Source organism: Chaetodon auriga, chromosome 11, assembly GCF_051107435.1.
Source record: "Chaetodon auriga isolate fChaAug3 chromosome 11, fChaAug3.hap1, whole genome shotgun sequence".
NCBI lineage: Eukaryota > Metazoa > Chordata > Actinopteri > Chaetodontiformes > Chaetodontidae > Chaetodon > Chaetodon auriga.
In genome coordinates, this window is record NC_135084.1 from 17667909 (window position 1) to 17684185 (window position 16277).

The 16277-nt window shown below is 42.4% G+C and overlaps 1 protein-coding gene across 2 annotated transcripts in view; it reads left to right on the top strand.

The window, feature by feature from the left end:
• adam12b (ADAM metallopeptidase domain 12b) overlaps nucleotides 1-16277 on the top strand; it is a 73311-nt gene that overhangs the window by 703 nt on the left and 56331 nt on the right. For both annotated transcript variants that reach the window (XM_076743140.1, XM_076743141.1), the window contains exons 2-3: nucleotides 12304-12425; nucleotides 14497-14570. In XM_076743140.1, coding sequence (XP_076599255.1) covers nucleotides 12304-12425; nucleotides 14497-14570 — 196 coding nt within the window. The remainder of the gene's footprint in view (nucleotides 1-12303; nucleotides 12426-14496; nucleotides 14571-16277) is intronic.

The window sequence follows — 16277 nt, forward strand, 5'->3', positions numbered from 1 at the left end:
AGATGTAGCCTGCTTGATGAGACCTTAAAATACCCACGTTACACACCATTTTTGACATCTCACAGAGCCCTTTTTCATTGTCTTGCTGTGCATGTAACATTTGGGAAACACAGAAGGGGAAAGAGTTTGGGGTTTTTTTTAGATCCATCTTTCTGCTTAGATGGAACAATGAAGGGAAGTGTGTATGGATGAGTTAATATCCAGGAAGCTTACAGCGTCATCTTTAGGTTGTAAACATAAACCAAACAGGATGTTATTATTATTATGCAGCTGAACTTACTCAGCTAAATGAGTAACACAGTGATAGCCGGGTATTGTGTGTGTGTTGGACAGAGCACGTGTCAAGATACAAATGGTTTGTGAAAAAACATCCTTACAGCCCCTAATTCGCATTGTAAACCAGGCCAGGGTTGAGGTAAAATATTAATGGTTTTCTGGGGATCTTGGCAAGTTGGAAAGTCAGGACTCTGAATAACTTATCTCTTAACCTCAGGTGGCTCAAATACGTACAGTGCAAAGCGTAAAGTGTACTCCTGAAACAATGCTGCGTGTCATCATCACAGTTAGAGTGAGTGCCATCAGTGCACAATGCTCACAAGTCCTGAGAAGTGAAAATAAAAATGTCCACACTGTGGTAAAAACAGAACTTTTGGTGTTGTCATTAGAATTTAGATGTATTTCATCCTGCAAAATGTAAATGTAACGCAGGACCGGACATTTCTTCTGAGATACTGCACATACTGCTCTGTGATGCTGATCTTGTCCTAACAAACATGAAGCCTGAAAGTGCATCATTAATAGTGCCTCACAAATTATAGCAAAAAATGAAAATTACCCATGTGGCAGAGAAGTGCGGTTCAGGAGATGTTTACCGTACACATCCTCTCAATGCGGGGTCATTAGAGCTCTCACTCAGAGGGTTAGCTGACATATGAAAGCAGGGAGTAAAAATAGTTTTAAAGGCTTGTGTGAGTATTGAAATAGGGCAGTATGTAACACCTCTTTGATGTCAGCAGGATATTGACTTCAGCTTCTCTCTGAATGTTTGTCATGGCCTCCCCTCCACCTCGGTGGAAACTGCGCTACAATGTCTTAATCATGCTGCAGTTTGTGAGCCAGAATGAGGAGACGTTTTCCTCGAGGCGCACTCTTCCTCAGTTGTCCTACAACATTGTTTGGATCAGTTTACTAATTGGGAATAGATACAGAAATAAACAAAGCATGTTTCACTTCAGAGATTCTGCTGATTTTTTTTTTTGTGTGTAATGATGGGACGGTGGGGATAGCAGAGGCTGCAGGTAGATAAAGTGGACTCATTCATGGTCTAGCTTGTATGATAAATGTATGTATGTGTATGCAGGTGGATTGGTCTTCAGTTTAACAAAAAAGACAAAAAACAGAAACACAAGGTTTCAAAGTACCATGATGCAGATAGGGACGTCAGATCAGAAAGTACTGGCTGTATATGTGTTGCTCTGAAAGTCATTTTGTTATTTAATTTGGAGTAATAAGTGAAGTGGCCAAAGATGAATTTACACATTAGTGGAACAGATTATCTGGTATTGATCAACTGGGAAAACAAGATCCTTGGGAGTAAAAGGCAGCTCAGAATATACGGTAAATGTAGAGTGGTTGGTCAGTATATGTTTAGCCAAAATGGCTTGGCTCAACAGCGGCCTTAATCTGGCACAACTGTTTACCCGACTTTAACCAGATTTGTGAAGAGTGTCCTGCCAGAATCAGTCAAACTTGGGCTGATGCCATGAGTTGACACTTGCCCAATGCTAACCCGAGTGCTGGTAACTGAAACAGATTCTCAGCCAAAGTCTACACGCCAAAAATTTGGCCAAACCTGTGCAGCTGTATGTGGACCAGAGCCGACTGACCTTCAGCCCTCCAGTGCCAGGACACCTGTCAATGTGCCAACACTCAGATGCAATTGGCTACCTGGATAGTGTTCAAAAACTGAGTTATGTTAGAAGTTACTGGATGACACATCAAATAGCAAGGAATTTCTTAGGTTTGCCAGCATGGATGATGTAACTTGTTTTTATGGATATTATGGGTCTTACCTTGATGCCACAAGTGAGCCTAAGAATATTGCCAGCCTATCTGCAAGATATTACATGACATTTATGAAAGAATGTGAACATTGTATTTAAACTGTATTTAAATTTTTTTTTTTTTATTAGCAATGCCTATTAAAAGTGTGTCTGGGCTTGGTGCAACAATATCACAGCATCATGTTCCCATTATCTTATCTTTAATACCTCAATCCAAATCATATCCATAACATTAACTATTCCTATGGAGTGCAGAGCAAAATCCATGGAAAAGAGACAATAAACTGGAGATATTTTTTCTAACATCAGAGTTAAGTTAGTTAAAATCACCTTAACATTAGCATTGCAAAAAACAGTCGTCAGTCATGCGTTCAACCTTCAATCTGATTGTGATACGATAGGCAGAAGCTTAATTGTAACATCCAAGTATGCTTTGCACTGTTGTTGTCATATTGTTCATCTCACATTGCGTAAAAGTTGACTCCCTGACCCCTGTTATCCTAACATCAGAAAGAATACTTTAAATGATCAAAAGGTTGACTAATGGCTGCTTGAGCGCTTCTCAGAATAGTAATGCATTTGTTGTTGAACGCTGGATTAAAAGAAGTGCTTCTGCATAAATGTTAGTGTGATTAAATTTAGGAAAAAAAACAGTCCATGAAAGAATCTACAAAGTTAAAATCAGGTGATCAGCGGTTGAATTGGCAGTCGGCTCATTAGCTTTCAAAAAAGCTGCAAGCAAAACCAAAAGAAGTCCCATAAGGGCAAGAATCAAGCAGGCAGTGTTTACAAATCTTTGATGAATCACACTCTCTCTGGCTCTCTGTCCGTCTGTCTTTGTCTCTCCTCTGCATATCAACTGGTTTTCTGGGGTCTGATCTTTTATTCTGGGCAGAGGAAACTCAATAAATAATTAGAGACAGAACCAAATGACCTGGATTAGATTTGAGGATATTATCTGGTCAAGCCGCAACGTCAGACAGAATTAATTAGAAAGATTAGAACGGCTGTGTTGTCTAAACAGACTAGCAGAACGGAGACTAAACCTGCCCTGAACGCATAGAAATTAGACAAACTCCCTTTGGTCTCTCATGTGTGTAGCCCACCTTTCTGCACAGTGTCCTGGGATGTAACTGACACCTATCCTCCAGTCTGTGGAGTCTGTCTGCCATCCAGGTTGAAACAGCTGCTTTCTGCTAAAGCCATTTAGGAAATAACCTCACCCTGGTCTGTCTCTCAAACCCTTGGGGTGGCTGTCACTTGACATTTTGAGGGCAGACTGGCATTGATTTGTTGGCCACAAAGGAGCGACAGACACAATTAGAAACGTCTCCCTCTATTAAGCATCATTGGTCATTATAGCTATCAGCGTGATTTTGCTTGCTCCTGCTCACCACGTGCCGCTCTGCCTGCGGATGAAGGGATCACAGATATAATAGATAAGCCGATGTTATGAGACGGCGACATAACACAAAACGCACAAACCAAGGACATGCACAGCTCAGAGATGCTTACTGCTGTGTGGTAATCTGAGAAACTAACATGCACGCAAGGAATAATGCCCTGAGCAATCCCACATGTCATGACTGAGGAAGGGAAGATGAGAGAGACGGAAAAGATGTGAGAGGTATATCGCGAAACTGTGAGAAATCAGGGTGTTAATCAACAATAGAGCTGCAGACCAGCACATGACAGACAGCAGTCAGTCATGGGTGTGATTGAGGTGAGGGTGGGTGCATTTCCCACCCCGATCTGCATCAGCTGTCAGAGAACCAAAAGAGATGCAGAGACAGGTGTGAAGATATTTTTGTGGAATAGACAGTTCTCTCTGAAATTTTGTGGAGCAAAGAGGGTAAGAAAGGAATAATGAATGCATGCAGAGTAGGCAGGAAACATGGAGTCGCTGCTTTTACGCCGTGTATCTGTGAACAGCAGGTGTAGCAGAGGAGTGTTTCACTGTGTGCAAAAGAGCTGGTGAACAAATGAATTCTTCTGAACTGTGGTTACTTATTTCTTATTTCTTCTTCTGTTTGACAGAGCACCCCTCTCAAGATATATTAGGTTTCTCTTGGATGAGTCAGTCAGGACAGAACAAGACAGTGGACTGATACAACAATATAGTTCACAGTTGCACAGCGGGCTGAACCCTCACAGGTCACCCAACATCAATAATTTCACAGCAGGAAGGTCATCACACCTCTGTGTCAGTGCATTTACTGTAAGACGTTCTTGATTGGAGTCCAGCCGTGCTCTTAAACCATCAGCTTTTATATCGTGGAAGGTTTTGATGGAGGGAATAGAAGCTGCTGAGAGAGTATTGTATGTCTTTGTAAGGAAAGACCTGTGAGGCAGAGGTTGGTTGTGCTTTTCCCAAAGCACTTTGGGACCTGTTGATCCTTTTATGTGTTTGTGTGTGTATATGTGTGTTAGAGGGATGCAGATATTTGAACGTCTTTCCTTACAGACTTTTCAAAAGACGACAAAAACAGAATGTTTTGCTGTTTGTGGTTTTTGCACGTATGTAGATGAATGAATGTATTATGGAATTATATATTTTGGATGAATAAAAGACCAAGTGTCTATGGCCATGTTAGCGCTGCTGTAAAGCTGTTCTTAGACATAGCAGTGCTATGAACTAAATGCTAATGCTAACAGGTTCTCAGTGACAATGTTAACATCCTGATGTTTACTACATATAGTCTGTTCACCATCTTAGTTCACTGCAGTAGCAGGCTAATGTGCTAATTAGCACTAAACACAAAGTACATCTGAAGTATTTGGTCATAAGCCAAAGTAAAGGAAAACTTGCTAACAGCTATTCAGTTGAAACTGAATGCTGTTAGCATGGCTGAAAATCCATATTCGTTGGAAGTCCGTCTCTCTCACATGTGGCTGCTACAGTAGGTGACCCAGCATGTGTGATAAGTTTCTGTTTATCCCCAAATCCTTCAAGCTGAAATCCCCATAGCTCTGAGACATAACACTCAAATCTGTGCAAGACAAGATGAGAATTGGGTTTTCCGCCGTTGCTCCCACAGGACAGGAATGGGTCACACAAGCAAAACCTCACTAACCCACCCTGAGAAGTCTCCTGTTACCATTATTTCACTGTGAGCTGCTGACCTCGTAGCTTACTCCATCGGGCCATTAATGGACTGCTCTGTTTGGAATGGATCTTGGGGGGGGTCCCACATCCAGGATTAACACCTTCTCAACTTCAGCGCTAATTGCTCCAGTGTGTCATCACAAGGGAAAGTGAGTGATGAGGGAGTTGATACAGGGAGGGACTGTTGAAATGAGGCAATGAGGAAACACTCAAATTCTGCAAAAGGCTTTTAGAGTCTTTGTTTCTTTGTGTGTCTGTCAGCCTCTTTTCCTCTCTGTCTGTCTCTCAGCGTGGTCTCTCCCGCTGTCAGTAATCATAATGTTGTTCCTCATTGGGAGTCAAATTTTAAACCCCTTTCCTGCTGTCCATGTATAAAGACGCTGACGATAGAGAAGCAAGGGTTGAAAAAGTACTCAACTTATTTTGCCGAAAACACAGGAAACAATTTGCTCCCTCATAAAAACGGTAAAATTGCTCTATTTTTTTTTCTCGCCCACCTTCGCAGTGCAGCTCAATGGGTGGTCATGTCAGTTTGTCATTCTGCTTGTCTGTTGGTCAGCCCACCACTTTGGCCCAAAACTCAAATATTTCAACAACTATGGGAATTATGAAATTGAATCCAATACTTTCATTTATGATAAAATATTTGCAAAACTAATGACATTCCCATCAGCCTCAGCTGTGCCTTCAGGTTAGTGCTAATCAAGTTAGCATGGTTAGCATGGTAAACATGAACGCCATGTTCCAAATCCATACTTCATACATTTTTTAAGACGTAGTTACGAAATAAAGTATAGTCAAACCAGACGGCATGCATACTACATACAGTTTCCTGTTTTCCAACGACTGAATATTAGCATGTTAGCATTGTCTGATGTTAGCATTTAGCTCAAAGCCACACTGTGCCACAACCTCACAGAGCTGCAAGCATGGCTGTGGACAAACTGTTAACAGGGTTGTTCATTTTTGTCACATGCCAAATAGCACGTTCTAATATTTCTGTCGTAAACATCTCACTCCCACCACTACTACTTAAATCCATCCTCTTGAGTCCTGCACTTTAAAGCATCTTGTAGTGACATCAGATCTGAAAGTTGATCAAAAATGTACAACAGTAAAAAAAAAAAAAAGCTAAAAGCTTGCTTCTTCCAATCGTAAATGGGCTGGCAGACATGGAGTTAGGCAGAAACATAATTTCATATTTTTGCCCCTCTTAATGTCATGTTTAAATACATCTTCTTGAAATGCAAAAATATTTCTGAAGCGGTCTCTCTGAGTGTGTCTTTGAACATTGCGTGTCCCTGGAAATCACAGCCCTGGCCTCTGTCTTGTTGAATGTACTGTCATTTCCATCTTATTGCTTAAGAACATGAACAAAAATAGTGTAAGCTAGCCAGTTCATTTCGCTGCTCCAGATGAAACACGGTGATGAAAAATGCATTTGTACATTTGCACTCGACAGCGGAAAAAAGCCCAAACATATGTTTCACTGGATGACTTATTTTATCAGGAGAAAACGTTGCTCCTAGCATGAAACAAAGTAGCTGGCACTTCAGAGAGCCGCAGCTGTACTCCTTTATTCAAACAATGCTGTCTGCCCTTGCATATCTTTTATTAGTCTACGAACATCACATTGAAGATGAGCTGTGTCAGCAGCAGGGTCTTTTCACTGTTTATCAGAAAGCATTCATCAGGAGCCTTTCAACAGGACGAACTGTAAAATGCTCTCTTTGATGTGCTGGAAGGAGGGAGTGTTTGTTACCGTATGAAAGGCTTTATTTTAGCGCTGAGTTTCAGCCTATAACGTGGTAGACAGTCCTGAAGATGATGTTGATGTCTCTGTTTCTCTGAGTGGCTTCCCCGCTAATCAAGTTAACGTCAGGACAACCTCACAGGTATCAAGGTCTAATTGATGTTCCAGGAGTAGCTAGATGCCCTTTTTTTCTTCCAGGAATGACTCTGTTAACATAGTCATGAGCTGTACTGTGTTTCATCGCGGCCTCATTTGCCATTCTCTTTGTCAAGAGCTCTTTATGTCCGAGGGCACATTGTAGGTGTAGCATCCGTTGCAGTATTTAGGTCAGTGGTGCTTTCATACAGAATTAGTAATTGGATGTATGTAGAAAGCTCCACTAATGTGTTTGCAGAGCTCCTTTGTTCCACTTTGACCTAAAAGATGAAGATATTTTAGCGTCTGTAAGAGAATGTGGAACCTGGAGCATCTGAGGCAGAAGTAAGAAAACACCAAAGACAGTAAGATCTTCACCGAATCAGAGCACGAAGCCCTACTTTTCTTGTACTTCCTTTCTTCTAATTCTCTTTGTCAGATTCTTATCTCATGTGCAACCCCTGTGACTGTGTAATGTGTAGAAAAGCCTGGTCTTTGTCTCTCATGTTTGCCAGTTGAACATGTGTTATTGCTATAGTGTGCCTCTTAATGACTAATAACCTTACTACAGACCCTTCATTGTGTGAACTAGTAATCACTATTCATTTTATTTAGAAAGCTGAGTCAGTCAAATATTTAGTTAGTTCACAGTGAATTTTGTCCTTGCATTTGCTTGAATTGCTATTAAAGCCTTTGATGTTTTGGGGAAAAAGGTCTATTTAAATGGTAAATGGCTGCGTTTCCATTGCACTTTTAGCCAAAGCTCTTTACAAGTCTGCCTCTCATTCACCCATTCTCACTCAAAAGCAGCCAGGCAGCAAGCTACCTTGCCAGGTACTGACTGACCACCATGAGCATTTTGGGGGTCTGTGTCTTGCCCAAGGACACTCAGGCATGTGGACAGGAGGAGCTGGGCGTTGAACCACCAACCGTTATTAGTAGACAGCCTGCATCCTGTGCCAAAACTGCTGCATCTTATTTACTTTCTTGCTGAGAGTTCGATTCACAGATCAATACCACTCTCATATCTTAGTCTGGAAATTTGCCTGATTAGCTTTCATTAACAACAAGACTACAGGAAGTCCACATCCAGCCAGGAGACAGTGTCACATAACTCTTTGTAAAGCCACAAAATGTCACTTTGGTTTAGCCACTACAGTTTTTAGAACAGAGCCAAACTTCCCATTGTTTCCAGCCTTTATGCTAAGCTAAGCTAATTGGCTGCTCATGTTTAACAGACAGGTATGAGAGGGGTGTTACTCCTCTCTTCTAGTTTTAAACAAGAATGGGAGTAAAGTGTGATTTCCAAAATGCAAAAATATTCTTTTTGTACTTTTATAAATGTGAAAACATCCAATCAAAATGTCGGCACATCATATAGTGTTAGATAGTTGTTAGCCCTACAATAAGCAATACATTTGTGAAGCTTATAATCTCCAACCAGTATTTTATTTTATGTGTATTTCATGTATTTGTGAACAGGTCACTAAATGATAAAAGCATAAAAGAAGGAACAAATCTCACTGATAGGAACACCTATCTCATGTCCGTGCAGTGGTTTCAGCTCGGCTTAGTAGGTTACCGTTTTATGATCAATATGTGCCATCAATACAATAGACACTCCCGGCAGATTAGCCGTTTAGAGCCAGATTCCCATCAAATCCGATTGCAACCGTTGAACTCCCCTCTTCTGTGTGTTGCTTGTCAGTGTTTTGGCACCAGACCTTATTTTAAAGACACTCGTCCTTGTAACCTTCATCATCCTTTTCTTCACTTAAACAGGCTCCTGCACTGAGTCACTGTTGGCTGAGTTTCCTCTTTTGAGGACATTCACAGGCGCATCACAGGGCTTTGATTGGAGGCTTGGAGGGCTGGTTTCGCAGCTGCTGTGCAGATATTGAACATTAAATCTTCGCCATTATCAAATCCATAATCAGAGGCCTTATCCTCTGATCCGCTGTTATTGAAGGTCTGTTCTCCGTGTTGAGAAATAACTGAAAATTCACGTCTCTGGGGCCGTGTTGTGTTTCCTCGCTTTTATATTTGACCTGTGTGATGGACACATTTCGCTTTCCCATGTTAGAAAACCAAAACCTGCTGCGTGTAATACATTTTCTTTTCCTTGAAATACACAATAAGTTGTACATAGTTTGTATGCAAATGTTACTTGAGGCTAATGGGATTGCAGGAGGTCTCTCAAGCCCCACTGTGACGTTCGCTCTCTTGTACTCCCTCAACACCTTTCCTATAGATTACCACATGTCCTTCATCCTCCTGTTTTGACCTTCCTCGCATTGTTTATTCTCTCATTCAGCTCAGAGGGACTCCATGTTAACACTGCTGATTGAGCAGACACAGTATTAGCTGTGAATGAAAAGCAGTGTGTTCTGTTTCTACTACAGACTAAAGGGAACACAGATGATGCTGCACATATTCATTTGTCCACATATTATTTATGCATGTATAGCGGCCTCGCTTTAATCACCCCCAAAATATATGCACCTTTCTCCTCAAACAAGACGAATAAATGAATACAGAAATACATCAGGAAATGCCTCTGATGCAGCAGGTAACTCAGTAAGTGTACCTCTTGTCCTGAGTCCAGCACCACCGTCCTTTTGACTGAAGTAATTGTGGCCCATTTTGTTTGTTTATTTTGTTGGCTGTGTCACTTCCCTGCTGAGTAAAGTGGACACCAGCCGCTGTTTGAATTCATATTACCTAACAGTTAATTAGTAATGTACTCAAGCTCGGGGTGGAATGCAAAAACGGCAGAAATCCTTGTTGGATCATCAAAATGGAGTCAGCTTTAAAAGAGATCTGGTGTTTGAGGCTATTTAAAGAGAGAGTGGGGGAAAGATGTTTTTGGCTGCCAAAAAGACTTGTGTTTTTTCGATGTATGACCCGCAGCTGTTTTTCCCTTGTGTCCAATATGGGGATACAACTGTGGTTGGCTTAGCAATCAAGATACTCTCCAGAAAACATATGGGATTAACCCAGTTTTAGTTTGAATTTCAAAGGTTCCCAAAGAGGATAAAGCCCATGAGAATGATCAGAAATGTCACATTTCTTTGCTATTTGGAGGGAATGCTTCTTTTTGCGGAGCAGTGACGGATGTGGCAATATAAACTTTAATCTCCATCCAGGCCTGGTACAAAAAACGCTTACATACAGCATTCAGCTCTCTTGCACACATACATACACATTAATTCACACATTAAAGGGGTCAGTATGCTTCAAACAAAGTGCTTGTCAGCCTGTTTAACAGTGCTTGAAACCCGTTTTTTTGTAATGTTAGGAAAGCAGCAATCTAATAAGCATGCCGTCTTCACACTGCAAGTGTGCAAAAGTGGGAAAGAAGGCTGAAATGGAACTTCTCTCTCAAGCTCTCATTTTTATTCTTCACACAGCCACTTCCATCACTTTCTGTGTGAACAAACAAGTACAAAACCATGTGCGCCTGTGAGAAAAGATTGTCCGAAATTGTGCAGCTCATTGTGTCTCACTCCCCTCTCTGTCACAGCAGGCTTTTTCTCCCACTTTCGAGTGTGACCAGTCAGAACAACTAGAAGCACTTTTGCCGTCAGATGCGGTCTGATGACATGTTGTACAGACTCGTTCGTTTCGAGCATGCCCTGCTTTGCTTCCCTCTCTACATTGCTAGTCAATTAACACAAACCCATTCAGTATCTGTGTTTTATTAACAAGTCTTTTATTAACAAGACGTCTGGTTGACTTTCCTTTTATAGCTCCTTTTAATGGCACTCTAGCCACAGCCTGTGGTCTCAGTCATGCTGCTCCGTCTGTCTAACGTGGTTTTCATGCACCACTAAAACCAACAAACTACCATCGGCACATGTTCAAATACCCCATTAAATATAGGAGATCCCTTTTACGCCCTTGTTAGCTTATTACGCACTGTAGATAAATGGAGCCGTGGCCACAGTGAGAGCGCAGGGCGGCCGCCGTCACAGACTGTTTGATGTTGCAGGAAATGCAGTCGAGGTGGCGCAGGAGTTGATGCCAAATTTCACGTTCAAAGAAAAGAAACATCAGACTTTTAAGGGATGGAGTGCTTGAAAATAAAGACATCTCCAGCTGAGAAGAGAGTAAAAAAAAAAGTATGTCAGACGAGTTTCGCAGCTCTGTGTTCTACTGAACTCTTATTGTACCCCGCATGACGCTACGCATGCACATGCAGACAAACAGATGCTTTACGCACATATCTCCAGGGATCGGGAAACAGCCCTAGCCCTCAGACGTACAGTAAATAGATACGCAGCATGCTCTCTCGGTCTTCATTTGGTGATGCCAGGAGTGTGAAACCTCAAACAGCCTCTCGACTCCGTCTCCACAGCTCCTCTCTGGGTTTGTAACATTTATTGGGCTTCACAGGAAGCCTGCTGGGCCTGCTGCAACACAGACATGCTCAGTGAGGCCGTGGGAGCATCAGGGACAGCCTCAGTTGTCTGTGGGAGAAGAGGGAGGAGAGCTGAGAGAGCAGGGGGAATTGTGACTGTGATTCCCACATTCTGCTTGAAGCCACTGATCTGGGTGTATTATATTTCATCCTATGCTATATATGCTGTACATCCCATTCTGTTTGCCTCCCCTATGAGCCGTCTTTTAAGAGTTCATCAGCATAATTGGCTTCTAACTTTTGCTAATTTCACTTCCGCGAGAGTTTTAAAGAGGAGTAAAGTGATATGTTAAGAGAGAGAAAGTGGGAAGGAGAAGGACGCAGAGAAAGGCAGCAGACTGCAGCGCCGGTTGCTGACCCACTATATGAAGTGAAAGAGGGAACGATCGAAATACAAAAGTGGAAAGGACAATTTCATCCTGCCAGCTTTTTTTTTTTTTTTTTTTTTTAAATCCTGTCTGGAGATATCATAAAGACTGAGTTTCTCATAAACTGTGTGAGAGCATCTATTATTGATGCTCTGTCTGTGGCTGTGGTCCTGTTGCAGAGGCCCTTTGGGGGACTGCACATCTCCTCTCAGGCTTCCGTGTCTTTGTTGCAGGCATTTTTTTCCGTCTGAAGCACTTTTGGTGTGCTTGAATTATAGAGGATATTACAGAGTAGCTTTGACCTATATCACTGACCCCTTTGTCTGCATGCCAGTTTAACAAAATCTACCGTATGAGCGTCTGTGATATTTTTAGTGTGATGTTATTTGTATAAATGTAATCATTCAAGTGTTTAATCTGACCTGATGATCTTTTTCTCTTTTTTTTTTTTTTAACAGGAAGTAGTCCAGAGGATCCTAAACAGCCAAGGGAAGCAACCAAACCAGAGCGCTATGGGACCACTGTACCTCTGCTGCTGAAGGGCAAGGAGCGCAGACCTCTCTGCCAGCTCACGGCCGGGGTAAATACTCACAAGGCCACTTAGCAGCATAGCTTAGTGCTAATAAGCTGGCCTCCAAGTGTGCTCCATGAGCTCAGCCAAGTACAGATGTCTGGCTTTTTGTTTGACATAACCACAGCATATGATTCCCTCCTCTGTTGCCTGTTTCCCCCGCTTGCTTGATTTTCTTCAGCAGAAAGTCCCTCAGCCCTGTTTATCCTGTTGTGGTTTCTGTCCTCGCTAGCTCCCACTCCTTTGTTTTCAATACGTCCTCCTCTATTTGTTGAATACATGGTCGCCCCGTAGGCGATACATACTGTGAAATTACTCCTGAAACTCAGTATTACACAAACCTGACACTGTGAAAGAGATTCAAGAGCATGAGGCAGGCTTGTAACACCTCTCAAATGGTGTTCTTTGTTCTTGCAGAATAAGATACATGCTTGATTAGAAGGAGCACACATACTGTACATGTGTACAGTCAAATCAGCCGTCTCTGGACTCTCTTGACTTGTGTTCTTGGCCAGGGAAAACCAATCTGTCCCACCTTCTACAGTTGGAAAAGAAAATGTTTGAAATTCGGCATCCCCCCACCACAACTTGAGGAAACTTTCCAGAGGAGGGAAATGCGTAGGTGTTGAGAAGTCCCCGAGCAATCAAACATTTTTTCCTGGTGCAGGGAAGTCGCCATCTGAGAGAGTTGTTTTTTTCTAACCATATGCTTCTCTCACAGTCAGTCAGTAGGAGAGGAGGCAGTGATGTTAATTACAAGGATTGTTTATCGCCTAAAAAGCAATTTTTAGCTTTATGGTGTTAATTAAGCACCCTGTTAGAGGTATTTTTAACCACCAGCTACTGCTGGCATGAGGCATTTTGAGGAGGAGATACAGTGGTTTTACAGTAGGCCATCTACACACTGACCCGTCCTAAATTAAACTGACCGCTAGGGCAGCCGGTGATTGTCTTATTGCACTAAGACTTAAACCTCCCCAGATAACAGATTTATATAGCGGTTCCTTGTGCCAATACAGGGTTATCAAGCAGTCGTAAAGTATTGCAGAGTCATTACTTACAGTGACATCCACTCTCTGCACACACATACTCGCAGCTGCACACACAAACATAGACACTCTCAAACAGAGCCGGAGAGCGGCTGTCCTGAAGGCATCGGTCAGCAGACCCAAGAAATGTCACAGTACACAGTGTGTCTGAAATATCAACTGATGATACATAAATCTATGTCTGTTCCTCACTCGCGGAAATGTCTTTCTGTCTCTGTTTCTTTTCTTTTTTTTTTATGTTAATGTTGTGTGAATGGTCTGATGACACCATGGGCCTCAGGCATGAATACACTTTGCGTCTGCCCTACTGCCAAGGGCACTTCCTCACTCTGATAAAAACAATTTTCTGAAAGGCATCAAGTTGTCTGTGAGCTTTTTGTGGGAAATTGCCATTCTGAGATTTGATTTAGGCTTAAATCTTTAAATGACATTTTACATTGTGAGCAAAATCTCCGACATCACCCTTAATTTCCTGGGTTCTTGCAGCAATAAATCAGTGGCACCAAAAAAAACCCCTCAGTTTTTCTGCCAAAGAATGTTGGATGTTCCATTTGCATTGGCAGTAACTTAATGTAGCTGTAATGCAGTGTAAAGATGAACAATACACAATGTGGCTCTATAATAGGGAGCCAATTTGAAGCCAGTGCAAGAATGGCAGACCCTGCCACTAACAATGAAAGCTACTATACAGACAAGTAATAACTGAATGTGAATACTTTGAATGGCTAATGCAGAAAAAAATGATTTCATGAAAATGATGAGCTTTTAAGAGAGAGTTTGGATAGAAAACTTAAGTTGGTTTTTTTTATGAAACTAGTCCAATTTACCAACTTCTGAGTCAGGTACAGACGTGGGAAGGATGTGGATGCTTTCTCCCTCTTCCTCTAGTACTATTGTACCTTGCCACATCCTGCCTTGTACATGGGCTGCGTGTCAAAGCAAGGCGAAGCTTCACACAACTGCTGATCACAGGCAGGATGGGTGAGATCCGGGCACCACCTCAACGCTCCCATCGTCTTTTTGTGTTTCAGAGTTATCCTGCGTCACTCCAGCTGCTGGTACGTGCAGAGGGTGAACAGCTGATCCTGTTGCTGGAGAAGAACGAGTGAGTTTTCCTCTGATTCATTTTGATTCTCTTTACACTCACTTGGACAGAGGAAAGCTGATATTTATTGGGTTAATCACAGCCAATACATAAACCCACAGTGCCAGCTATGGCTAGCTGGAGTTACGTATGCAAGAAGGAGGAGAAGTTGTATGGGTCGGGGCTATGATATAGTGTATTCAAGGAGGGAGAAATAATATGTCCCCTAGTGATTGGACTCTTTTATGGTTCAGCCTCTCTGAAGGGCCGAGAGATGAAAGCAGATAAAGAATAAGGCAGACGAGAGCTCTGAGGACATGCTTGTCCTCCCCTCCCTTGCTTTCCCTCTCCTCTCATCACTCCACTCCCTTCCAGGCTGCGGAAAATAACACAGTGAACTGTGAGATGAGGGGTGGGGATCATTTGGAGTTCATAAATATGTAGAGACACGCACAAAGTGTTTCATATAGAGAGGAAAAATTGCAGTAAAGCCAGAAATAGAAGAGCGCAAAGGCCAGGTTACATGTCCGGGGAAATTTACAATCTCAATGATTGTATTGCTGTCTCAGGTCTTGTTTCTGCCAATGTTTCTTATTCAAAGGGAGTGGAGGCATAATATTTTACCCTGCTGCTCTGAGATACAGATATTGACACTGGAGTGATGGACTAGCTCCACAACTGGTCAGACCTCATCACTGGTAACTCTAGAACAAACACAAATGGCACCGCTGAGATTCCCTGCCTGCTTCCCCTTTCCAAACTGCAAACCCTCAGTGGGACTTTGAAAATGACAAAACAACTACTGCTCCCAACGTTTACAGATGAAACTACTAACATTAATAAGTGCACATCTGACACACAACAGCCAGCAACTAAACCCACACTTAGAGAGATTTAAAGAGGCTATTTCAACAAACTGTCTCGTATGTGAGCAGATAAACAACTTACTAAACACCTCTCCCCCCCCGTCTTATTTCCCCTCGCCCATAACTCAAGGTGCCCTGCCAGCACAATTCTAATAACTTGCCAACAAACTAAAAAATTCCTGCAAATATAATGTCCCCGTCCAGAAATTACACTCTCCCTAGAAACACACTGTCCTGACTGACCCTTCCATTCGCCGCTCTCCATGCGACCTCCAGTGACCTCAGCATCAGCTGTGAGTCATCCATCACCAGCCTGAGGCCCGGGAGCATGCTGCCATTCCCGTCCGGCCTGTTCCCTGTCAGGCCAGATGTGTCCTCTGATATCGCTTCACCAGTTCAGCCAACTCAGAACAGGTGGTCTCTGACCTCTACGTGGGTCTGTTTTGTCGAGGCTGTAACCTTTCAGTCTGGGGCAGAAGGACAGATGAGGGCGCGTGACGGGAAAATGCTGAGGATACAGCAATGCCTTTGAGTTTTTTTTAAGTAACTGTCTGATATATCTGTTTTCCTGTATTAAATATATGTAAACTGTGCACCTCAGGTACATTAATGTCCACGTTGGGGTTTGAATATCAGTTTTTGTTCATCTCCAGCAAGAAAAAAGTATAATAACAGCACTTTAGCACTGGTCTGCTGGCTCCACTCGCTGATGCACACTGCCAGCGTCTTATTTTTTTCATGCCAATCTGTCCATAAAAATTGTCTTGATTGGATATTGAACATGAGCATCAGTATGGTATGTTCATAGAGCTACAACAAAATCATTGTATGTAACAGGACAGAATGTTTTGATTGAACCACA